This window comes from Myotis davidii, unplaced genomic scaffold, assembly GCF_000327345.1.
Source record: "Myotis davidii unplaced genomic scaffold, ASM32734v1 scaffold208, whole genome shotgun sequence".
In the NCBI taxonomy this organism is placed as follows: Eukaryota; Metazoa; Chordata; class Mammalia; order Chiroptera; family Vespertilionidae; genus Myotis; species Myotis davidii.
The window spans coordinates 2,221,662-2,232,906 of NW_006299706.1; the positions used below are offsets into that span (position 1 = coordinate 2,221,662).

Sequence of the window (11,245 nt, forward strand, 5' to 3'; positions counted from 1 at the left end):
CAGCGACGCTGTGGAGGTCAAGGTCAAAGGTGAGAGCACAGGGGCAGAGAGAAGTCCCCCCCCCCCGCCCCCAGGGGAGGGAAGGACTCCAGGCCTCAGGGAGCCCACAGTCTGAGGGGTGCAAACACCCCTGGAGGACAGACTGAGCTGGGAAAGGACTGACCAGATACAGGCTTTGGTCACTGCCTTTCCCTCAAGTGGAGGAACTGCTACCTGTAGCCTCACTTGAGCCCCCCCTTCCGCAGGGAGTGTAATTTACCCCGTGTGGACAGATGAGTGACAAGAAGGGGGCGGGAGGTCAGTGTGCAGGATGACCCTGCCTCCAGGAGCACTCTCTGCCCCTCAGGGGTCGTCTTTCTCTACCGGGAGGGCTCTGCCCGCTACGCCTTCTCCTTCACTGGGGCCCAGGAGGCCTGTGCCCGCATCGGCGCCCGCATCGCCACCCCAGAGCAGCTCTATGCGGCCTATCTTGGGGGCTATGAGCAGTGTGATGCTGGCTGGCTGTCCGACCAGACGGTGAGGTACGCTGGGCTGTGGGCCAGGGGCTCCTATGGTGTCTGAGGTTCTGCCAGGGGCTGCCTGCTGCCTCAGGTTGGCCACAGGGGCACCCTGCCTCCTGGGAATGAAGTTGGTCTTCGGAGCATGGGTGAGGCTCTGCCCTGGGGGTGTCTGTCCCCCAGGGCTGGGAGGCCAGCTGGCTGCGTGGACGGCACTGTGATTTGGGAAGGTCACGTGGGATGGCTCCCTCGTGAAGGCGTCTGTCCTCTATCCCCAGGTACCCCATCCAGACTCCGCGAGAGGCCTGTTATGGAGACATGGACGGTTTCCCTGGTGTCCGAAACTATGGCGTGGTGGACCCGAGTGACCTCTATGATGTCTACTGCTATGCTGAAGACCTAAATGGTGATTGGGGATGAGGGGCTCCCAAGGGACAAGCCCCTTCTCTAGTGTTGCCCATGGGTCCTCCTGGGGCCTCTGCTGGACCTTATTGCCCTTCATATGTTTAAGGGGGAAGCCAGGGGGAAGGAAACAATCGATGTCCCTCCCTCCAAATACTGTCATAGAGGCAAGTTCATGGTCAAAGCCTAAGGCACGTGGTAGGAGACTGAGTTTGTGCTGACTCTGCTGTGAATCTCTTTACCTCTTAGCATCTCTAGGCCTTGTTTCCGTCTTTGCAGCTTGAGGAAGTGGGGCTAGGTCCCTGTGAGCAATAATATCCATCCTGAGCTTCTACCCAGACTTCGATCCTACGAAGCAGGATAATTGACTCCATGTCACAGATAATGAGACTGAGGCCTAGAGAAGCTTGCCCCGGGTCCCTGTTGAATCCAGGGTAGAAGGGGCTACGAACTTCCTGGTAACCCAGCCTCCTCTGCCCTACCAGGAGAGCTGTTCCTGGGTGCCCCCCCAGACAAGCTGACATTGGAGGAGGCACGGGCATACTGCCAGGAGCGAGGAGCGGAGATCGCCACCACGGGCCAGCTCTACGCAGCCTGGGATGGTGGCTTGGACCGCTGCAGCCCAGGCTGGCTGGCCGATGGCAGCGTGCGCTACCCCATCATCACACCCAGCCAGCGCTGCGGTGGGGGTCTGCCCGGCGTCAAGACTCTCTTCCTCTTCCCCAACCAGACCGGCTTCCCTAACAAGCACAGCCGCTTCAACGTCTATTGCTTCAGAGGTGAGCCCACCTTCCTGCGGGGCCTGGGACCAACCTCACGGGGACAGATCAGCCCTGAAGTCTTACCCCCGCTCGGATCATTTCCTCTCAAGGTCTTTGCCATCTGCCTGAAGGAGGCTTAGGTGAATCTCAGCTTGTCACTAGGGTTCTAATTCTGGTCACACCTCTGGCTCGGCTATGTGGCCTCAAGGAGTGCTCACTTCTCTGTATCTTCTCACCTCCCTCCACATCAGTAACCCATGCCCTCTCTTCCAGTTTCAAAACTGCCTCTCCCATATCGGGCTACCAAGTATGTTTCCATTTCTGGTCCGCTCATTTGCAGAGCAGAGATGACCGACAATCTCTGAATCCAATGAATGATTCGCTCTAGTTAACCAAATGCCCTTAAGAGCCATCAAAGGGGTTTCCGGAACCTTCAGCTTGAAGGTGTCATATCTTTAACCACCAAATATTGATGGACAGACACGGGTTCACCCACAGAGAGCAGGTCCTTAAGGAGAGTTGGATGTAGAGATGGCTTCCTGCCCACATCGTATATTGGGAGATGGGGGAGCACTGCCTGGGACCCCCAGAGGCACAGGGCCCAGGCTAAGGGTGACTACAAATCAGGGAGGAATTGCTGTTAGGTGTCTGAGTCCTTGCTCCAATTGTGAGCCTGTGGTACTGGTACACAGACTGGAAGCAGAAATGTGAGAAGAAGGCACGGCTCTTGCCATGGAAGCCCCCAGTGTGAGGGAAGACAAGACAGCTTGCTCTCAACAAGATGGAGACTGAGAGACAAGGATTACTTTCCCTGAGACCGATCCCCAGACATGTTTGACCTGGGACGGATGTGGGGATGGATAGGGAAGTGAAGCCCATAGGAAGACAGGTCCATCTGAAAAGATTTCCTGGAATAGGGGTGGTGAGGAGGATGATGATGATGATAGCTAGTACTTCTATGCACTAACTATGATTATGTGTCAAACACATTCTGGGGGGAAATGAATCAGGACGGGGAGAAGAGGAGATGACTATGGTTGTGAGCAGGTGGAGGACAGGCACGCAGGGCACGGGTTTGCTGGTCTCGTATTAGCAAGGCTCGCTGGAGCAGGTGACAAGGGCAGGACATGCTGTCCTGTTTCATCTGGCTGAGCACAGATGGCCCTCAGGGCTTTTCTTAGCCCAATTCCACCGTCACTTCATTGGTTTTCTTCTCTTGGTTTACTTCCCTGGAGACAAGGTAATCTATTCTAAAACTGTCATTTGAAGGGAGTAGACCCGAAGGATAGGGTGACTCCTGCCTTTGTGCTCTTGTCCCTGTACTGAGATCCTCAGGTGGTGACTGTTGAATGTTCTCCTGTCCTATTCCCTTCAGCTCTCCTGCAGTGACGGCAGCCTGTCCCCTTCCATTTCAAAAGCCTTGGGATGACTGAGCTCCCTCACACCTTGCCCCAAACCCAAGGTGCGGAGGCCATTCTGTCCATCCTACCTCCATCCTTTGCTCAAGGGAAGATCTCTCCCCTGAGCCTCTCTCTACCATTCCATATACAGTAGTGCTTCCCATCCCATCCCCTTATATGTTAACATTATAATACATGTGTATTTGTTTATCATCTGTATCTGAAGTATAAATGCCCTGTGGGCAGGAAGCTTGCTATTTTGCTCTTTGCTGTATTCTCAGTGCCCTGGAGAACGCTTGGCATGACACACATTGGGCACTTGGTTAATGCTTGAGGAACAAGTGATGAAGTCCTAGGGTGCTTCTGTGGCCCCATGGATGCTCCGCAGGGAAAATGAGAGACAACTGAGAGAATTCCATGGCCTCTGAGTCTAACCCAAAACCCTCACATGTAGGCTGTGACCTGGAAGGACAGAGCCACCTATTTAACACCCCCAATGGCACTTAACTCCCACAACAGACTCTGCCCAGCCCTCTACCATCCCTGAGGACTCCAACCCATCCTCGGACCCAGCTTCTGATGGACTGGAGGCCATTGTAACAGTGACAGAGACCCTGGAGGAACTGCAGCTGCCTCAGGAAGCTGTGGAGAGTGAGTCCCGAGGAGCCATCTACTCCATCCCCATCATAGAGGATGGAGGAGGTGCAAGCTCCACTCCAGAAGACCCAGCAGAGGCTCCTAAAACCCTTCAAGGTAATGCAAATCCCTCACACTGGAGAGGTCTGCACATGAGATACGGGGGGCATAAGCCCAGCTTGATGCTGGGGTTATGACGGCAGGACTCTGTCCTGCCCTTTCTCAGCAGCTCAACAGTGCAAGGCACCTCACCTGTTCCTCTTCCAATCTTTGCCTTTCCAGAAAATCTCACTCCCAACTCTCTGAGTCTAGAGCTGTTTGGATTAAGTTGCTGATCCTCCTTTGTTTGGTCTCTCCTCTCCCTCACCAAGCCAAAGTAGACCAGAGAATTTGAACAGACTAGGAGAGGGAGTCGCAAGGACCATGTTTTCCTGGGATAATGACAGCTCACAGAGCCTTCAACATTGCAGCTCCTGTTGCAATTCTTCTGGTGTGGAGCAAAGACAGCTTCTCCCCAGGGCAGGCTCTTTCCTCTCCCCAGTCCTCACCAGCCCCTTCCTCCCCTTTCCCTTCCCCTTCTCTAACTTCTGACGGGCGCTGTCCCTGGTGCTGAATCATCTGTGCTTTGCCTAGAATTTGAACCCCAATCCATTGTGCCTCCCATGGGGTCATCAGAAGAGGAAGGCAAGGCAATGGAGGACGAAGAGAAATACAAGGATGAAAAAGAAAAAGAGGAGGAGGAAGAAGAGGAGGATGTGGAGGATGAGGACCTGTGGGCCTGGCCCAGCGAGCTCAGCAGCCCGGACCCAGAAGTCCCTCTCCCCAGTGAGCTGGAGCTGGAGGACTCACTCTCCCAGGCCTCCCAGTCACCGGCCGTCCTACACCCCGGTGCATCACCGCCTCCCAATGGAGAGCCAGAGGCTCCCAGGCCGCCAAGGGTCCTAGGACCACCCACTGAGACCCTGCCCACTCCCAGGGAGGGGAACCTGGCCTCACCTTTCACTCCCACTGGGGCAAGAGAGGTGGGGGAAGAGACTGGGCGTCCTGAGCTGCCGGGGGTCCCTCGAGGAGAGAGCGAGGAGACAGGGAGCTCCGAGGATGCCCCTGCTCTGCTTCCAGCCACACAGGCCCCTGGGGGTACCAGGGAGCTGGAGGCCCCTGCCAAAGAGAATTCTGGAAGAATTATCCCAGCAGGGACCTCAGTGCAGGCCCAGCCAGTTCTGCCCACTGACAGCACCAGCCATGGTGGAGTGGCCGTGGCCCCCTCAGCAGGTAACTTTGCCCAAGGCTCAGCTTCCCTGTTTCTCCTCCTCCTTTTTCTCCCCCTGCAACTCTGAGTCACCTCACCTGTAGTCCTTTAACCCACCATTGCCCCAGATCTCCTGTCCTTTGCTTTTATTCTCCTACCCACCTCAACCTGTGGGCTTCCTATTTTGGATACCCCATCATGTGACTTCCATCCCAGCCCTGATTCCTCGCCCTGTGGCCCCCCAACATCCTGACCCCCACCCTAAGACCCTCTCCCTGCTCACTCTATCACCCCAGCCCACCACTGACTGCCTCAGACTCTTTCCTAGTCTTGGGCTCTCTACCTGTGACTCACATCTCACCAACCCCAGAGAGCACCCTCAGGCCTCACGCACTAGGATGCCCTCAGCACCTGTCGCCCTCTTCAAGGCCTAGGTTGGTCTTCCACTGCTCCCTTCCCCCTTCCTGTGTGTCATCCCCTTCAGCCACCTCCCACTGATATCAGGGAAGCCTGGGACCCCACCCCCACCTCTCACCCTCTGGGGTCCAGGAGACCCTGAATCCCACAGAGCCTTAAGCGACTACTTCTGTGAAGTATTTTTTCATTTGTTTCATGGAAAACAAGCCTTGGAAATAAATCTCTATTAAACTGCTTTATAACCAAAACTCTGGCACCCTCTGTCTCCACCCACAGCTGTCTGCCCTTTGCATTCTATAGATCCATGTCATGGGTAGCTCTTTGATGCTCTCTTTGACTCTCTCTCTATCTCTCTCACCTTTCATCCCCCTCCCTCCCCGCTCTGTCTCCTTGCCTTGCATTCCTTTTCATCTTCAGCCTAAACCTATCCAGTCCTAGCCACCTAACAGCCCTTTGCTGTTCTCTCATCCTGCCCTTCTCAGGCCTGTTTCCACTTTCCTTCCTGACTGCTGAGATCCCAGATCTGACTGCACATTCCCCAGAAAAGCCCTTGCTCATCTGTCTGTGCGAGTGTTGGGAGGTTTCTCCCTCACTCTTGGGGGGAGAACCTCCGCAGCCTGGAGTGTGTGTGTGTGTGTGTGTGTGTGCGTTTGTATTCATTTCTGGTCCCTCTCAATGGCTCCCATATAGAGGCACACATACAGAGTAGTGACGAAAAAGTCCCCCTTCGCCTAGATGCGGTTCCCTGGCATCCAGGTAAACCAGAGCCCATGCCCCGCCCCTGGCATCTCAGCAAGGGGATGGTGTCTGACTTTCATTCTATTCCCACAGCCTTCCTGTCCTCCACTAACCCCCACACTAATGACTTCCTCCACCCCTTGGGGAGAATGGTTTCACTCTCCCTACACCCAAAGGATGTCAAAGTCCCAAATGCTGGAGAAGACACAGATCAGGAGCCAAGGGGAGGGAGGGAATGTAAAGGGGGGGGGCAGGGCGGGGTGGCAGGGAATGGGGAGTTAGAGAAGCCTTACCAGCTCAGGGAAGGTTGAGCTTCCCAGTGGCGACTCCTAACGAAGGCTGGATGCCCTCAGGACCCCCTCTCCTAGATGGCCCAGGGTGGTCTAGGGGTCCCTGCATCACATCCAGGCTCACACATTTCAACTGTTGGCTCCCTCCCAGCTGACCTTGGCGTTCAGCACTGGTGGGTGGGGAGGGGATTGGTGGGAAGAGGCGCACCATCTGCAGTGTGTTGGTTGCCCATGTGGAGGGTGAGGAAAGCCTCCTGGCCATTACAGCAGAATGGAAGGAACAATGTCCGGGTCCTTATAGTAGTTGGGCCCAACGAGGCGGAGGAAGGAAGACCAGAACGTCTCAAGAGGAGTTTTTCACCGTTTACTACCAAGTTTGAGAGTCTCTATCCCCCAGGGTTGGAGGGTTGGAGAGAAGACAACAGGAAGAGCAGGAAAATGTGAGGAACAGGGAGCAGTTCAGGGCTCCTACCCTCTGTGGGCCCCGGTGCTTAAAGGGTTAAATAAAACACCTTCCCTCCCCCCTTCCCCCTGGCTGGTAGGTAAAACTATTGGCAAGAGGGGAGATGACAGGGAGAACGGTGCTGGAACAGCTGATTCATTTTACGCCAAAAAGCTAGATCACCACAGCAAAAATTTTTGAGTCAACTCCAGCTTCTCCTCCCCCCACCTCTGCTCTGATCCTCACCAGGCATCTTGGGCCAGGATCTTGGGCCAGAGTAAAGCATGTGAGCCTTGGCCTTGGCTGCTAGGGGTGATGCCGTGGCTGCAGCGGTCGCCAACCTTTTGGACCTCGGACCTCATGGCCCACCAGGGGTCCGAGGACCACCAGTTAGTGACCGCTGGCCTGGAGGGCGGTTTTACTGCCCAGGCCTGAGAGCCCTGACCTGTGCTGTCAGTTGGTGGGGTTGTCTTCCCTTGGGTCATCAGGACCAGAAAGAGTAGAATCTGACAGCCCCTCCAGCACCCAGGCTCAGCCCAAGTTAGGCAGCCATCACCCCCTACCCCAGCATCCAGAGTACAGAGGAGGAGGCAGCTGGCCTAGCCGGGTGGCGCTGGATCCAGAGAGCGGATTGCATGCTTTCAGGGAAGTGTGTTAGTCTAAGGAGACTGGCTACCTGGAGAAGAGAGAGCCAAAAGGAAGGGTGCAAGATGGAGCCGAAGGGTTTCTAGGCGAAGGAATCTGCAGGAAGCCTGAACTAGAGGGTGAAAGGGAAGCCTGGTAAGGAGGGAGGGCTGGCAGGGCTTAAAGTGAGGGGAGTGTACTGGATCTTCACTCACTGCGCCCGTGGACAGAGGAGGAATGGTTACCTCCCATCTGAACCCTCCTCCCCCCATATCAGGTCCCAGTGGCTGCGGGAACTCTCCACTTTCAGGTAGCCCACCCCCACTGTACAGAGCTGTTCTGGACCTGACACAGACCAGGGGGTGGGGGACTAAGCTCCCAAAGGGTTAAAAGACCTGCCCATTTCACCCGGCGGAGCTGGGAGCCAGACAAGAGACCAAGCCTCAGGACCATCTTTCCCCTTTGCGGGGCTGGGTCCCAAGGGCCTTTGCGGTCACTTTCTCCCAGCCCCTGTTAGATTGGGATCACACTGGCAGACATGACTATGGCCAGCACAGAGCTGAACCAGTGCTGAAGTGGGGGACCTCGAGGGGACCCAGAGACGAGAAAAATCCAGAATTCAGGCTGGGCTCTAACCAGAGGCAGGTTCCAGGGGGAACTTTGAGAGAGCTGTTTAGCTCCTAGGACAAGGGGGTTGGGGCTGGGGGCCCTCTCCAGATGGACTCAGGCAGCAGAGCTGTGCTTCCCTGCTCCCCCCACCCCCGACATCACTTCTCTCCCCCTCTCAGGTAACTGTGTCCCCAGCCCTTGCCACAATGGTGGGACATGCTTGGAGGAGGAGGAGGGGGTCCGATGCCTATGTTTGCCTGGCTATGGGGGGGACCTGTGCGACGTTGGTGAGTGTGTTGGAGGGACTGGTGTGGGGTGGGGGTAGATCGGAAGCCTGGACCCTGCTGGTTCCAGAGGAAGGAGGGGAGGGCACTGGTTTTGGCTTTGCCGTTGATGAATCCCATTTTAGGCAAATCACATAACCTGTCTGAGCCCTACCCTCAATTTCCTCATCTGTTAAGTGGAACCAAAAATGCCTCTCTCAGGGGTTCGGTGTGAGAGGACTGCTTAGCAGACTCCTGGCATTTGGAGTCAATACATGCCAGTTTCCATTCTCCTGGCAAGAGGCGAGCGTACAGCTCCCCTTTAGGATGGAGGATGGCAGAGACCCAGGCCGGGACTCCCAGCCCTCACCCTAGTCCCCAGCGAGGGAAGGGGGGATCAAGGTCCCCAGCACTAGGGCTCCTCCAGGCTCCTCCCCCCCCTCCGCCCCTCCTTCCCTACCAGCTCTTTGGCCCCGCCCTCCTGCCCCGAGCCCCGCCCTCTCAGGCTGCGGTGGTGGGACCCCTCCCAGGTGACCAGGCCCTTCGGAGTTCCCGGGTCCTCCCGCCTAAGTAGCGCGCCCTTCTGCGCCCAGGCCTCCGTTTCTGCAGCCCGGGCTGGGACGCCTTCCAGGGCGCCTGCTACAAGCACTTTTCTACGCGGAGGAGCTGGGAGGAGGCGGAGACGCACTGTCGGATGTACGGCGCGCACCTGGCCAGCATCAGCACCCCCGAGGAGCAGCGCTTCATCAACGGTGGGCTGGGGACCCTGCCACCTGCTGTCACTCGCACTCACTCGTCAATCAACTCATTAATGAGTGTGTTCATGATTACCGCCTCATTCATTAATTCGGGTACTTACTACTTGGCCTACCTCGTTCTACTAGTCCACTGTTCCTTTCTCTGCCTCCTTCCCACTGCACACGTGGGAGGTGGGCTTCAGACCGGGGCCGCTGCGGTTGGAGCAGAAACTACACCTGCGTCAGCCTGGCGCCCCCTTCAGAGCTCCCACCTCCCTGCTCTCCGGCCTCCACCTGCTCTCCCCGACTCTGACCGCATTGAACATGTTTACTCTGCGTCTAGAGGTTCCCTTTTCTAGCCCAGGCCCACGCACCGAGGTTGGAGTGAGGGGAACGCGGGGCTGGGGTGGCGGGAGGACTTCTCCGCGGCCACCCAGCGACCGCTCGATCCTGGGGAATGGTCGCCCTCTGCTGGCGGCGGAGCTCACTGCAACCATCTCCCCTGCGGTTCTTTCCCAGATCGATACCGGGAGTACCAGTGGATTGGGCTCAATGACAGGACGATCGAAGGCGATTTCCTGTGGTCAGATGGCGTCCCCCTGGTGAGAGGCTCCCGCTGCCTCTCAAGCTAACTTAGTTGCTTCTTCGAAGCATTTCCTCCCCCACCCCACAGTGACCCCAACCCCAACCCTCCCTTTCCTTTCTCTGGCTCCTTCCCTTCCCCATGCCCGCTCTCTCCCTGGGTCCTCTTCCCATCTTTGTGCCTCTCTGACTTCTCTTCTGGTTGCCATTATCCTTCCTCCCAAAGCCCCTGACCTCTCCTTTCCCCTGGGGTCCCCTACGCCCCATCCCACTAACCCTCCTACCCCTCCAGACCATTCCTCTGTCTCCAATGCTGGAGCTCCTCACCACCTCCTCCACCCCCACCGCCACCCCCTAGCTCTATGAGAACTGGAACCCCGGGCAGCCTGACAGCTACTTCCTGTCCGGAGAGAACTGCGTTGTCATGGTGTGGCACGACCAGGGACAATGGAGTGACGTGCCTTGCAACTACCACCTGTCCTACACCTGCAAGATGGGGCTGGGTGAGGGCGGACAAGGGAGAGGAGGGGCGGGGGTGGGGATGCTGGGACGGATGTGTAAACAGAAGGAGGTGCAAAATTGCTCAATCAGAAATGGGTCCCAGGCCCTGAGCACGGGAGGGATAACAAATCCGATGGGTCCACTCAGATCCCCTGCTCTTTTTTGTATCCGACTGTGGCCCACTCCTCTCCTCCTCATCCCGATTCTGGGGACTGTCACCCATAGAGCCAGGCTCTCAGTTTCTGACTGTGTCTGCCCTACAGTGTCCTGTGGGTCCCCACCAGAGCTGCCCCTGGCTCAACTGTTTGGCCGCCCGAGGCTGCGCTATGAGGTAGACACGGTGCTTCGTTACCGGTGCCTGGAGGGGCTGGCCCAGCGCAACCAGCCACTGATTCGCTGCCAGGAGAATGGTCGCTGGGAGGCCCCGCAGATCTCCTGTGTGCCCCGCAGGCCGGTGAGTGCCAGGAGGAGGCAGCTGGGGGGCATTAACTAACAGTAGCACTGGGCTGCAATCCTAGTCCTGCCAGTCACCGGCTGTGTGACCTTGAAGTAATCACTGCCCCTCTCTGGACCAAGGGAAGGAGCTGGATGCTCTGGGTTCTCTTCAGTGCTGACGTCAGAACATTGGGCCAAGCTCTGGGCCCTTAGGGGCTGAGCCAGGGCAGGTGTTTGATGAAATCAGGCATCACGGAGCAAGAACACCAGAGAGGGCTCTGAGAAGAGAAGGGGGAAGAGCCCAGGGTGAGGGTGCGTGCGTGTGTGTCTTCCCCAGTCTCGAGCTCTGCGCCCCAGGAAGGCCCTAGAAGGACATCAGCGGAGGCTACTGGGGCACTGGACCCCTCCTTCCAGTCCTGTTCCAGCTCCCTAAGAAGCAAGGCCTTGGATACTGCTGCCCCCAGCACTGCCCTCATGCCCCACCATGGGAAGTGGCAACATGAGAGGGGTAGAGCTGGAGTCCAGGTGACAGTGCCTGAAGGGGCTTCTGGGAAATACCTGGGCAGCTGCAGACCAGCCTAGGCCCTTTCACCCCCACACTGAGCATCAGGTTTTCCCTCAGGGCCTTGAGTTGTCCCTAAGTGCCTCAACTGCCCCCTCCA

The 11,245-nt window shown here is 57.1% G+C and overlaps 1 protein-coding gene across 3 annotated transcripts in view; it reads left to right on the plus strand.

The window, feature by feature from the left end:
- BCAN (brevican) overlaps positions 1 to 11,245 on the plus strand; it is a 31,821-nt gene extending 20,576 nt beyond the window's left edge. For 2 of the 3 annotated variants that reach the window (XM_015571746.1, XM_015571745.1), the window contains 9 exons: positions 1,525 to 1,678; positions 3,580 to 3,813; positions 4,330 to 4,968; positions 8,245 to 8,352; positions 8,922 to 9,080; positions 9,585 to 9,667; positions 10,006 to 10,150; positions 10,412 to 10,602; positions 10,921 to 11,245. In XM_015571746.1, coding sequence (XP_015427232.1) covers positions 1,525 to 1,678; positions 3,580 to 3,813; positions 4,330 to 4,968; positions 8,245 to 8,352; positions 8,922 to 9,080; positions 9,585 to 9,667; positions 10,006 to 10,150; positions 10,412 to 10,602; positions 10,921 to 11,016 — 1,809 coding nt within the window. In that variant the 3' untranslated portion in view covers positions 11,017 to 11,245. Of the gene's footprint in view, positions 1 to 346; positions 522 to 775; positions 904 to 1,384; positions 1,679 to 3,579; positions 3,814 to 4,329; positions 4,969 to 8,244; positions 8,353 to 8,921; positions 9,081 to 9,584; positions 9,668 to 10,005; positions 10,151 to 10,411; positions 10,603 to 10,920 lie in introns of all 3 variants that reach the window. The other variant, XM_006775730.2, reaches the window with a different exon arrangement.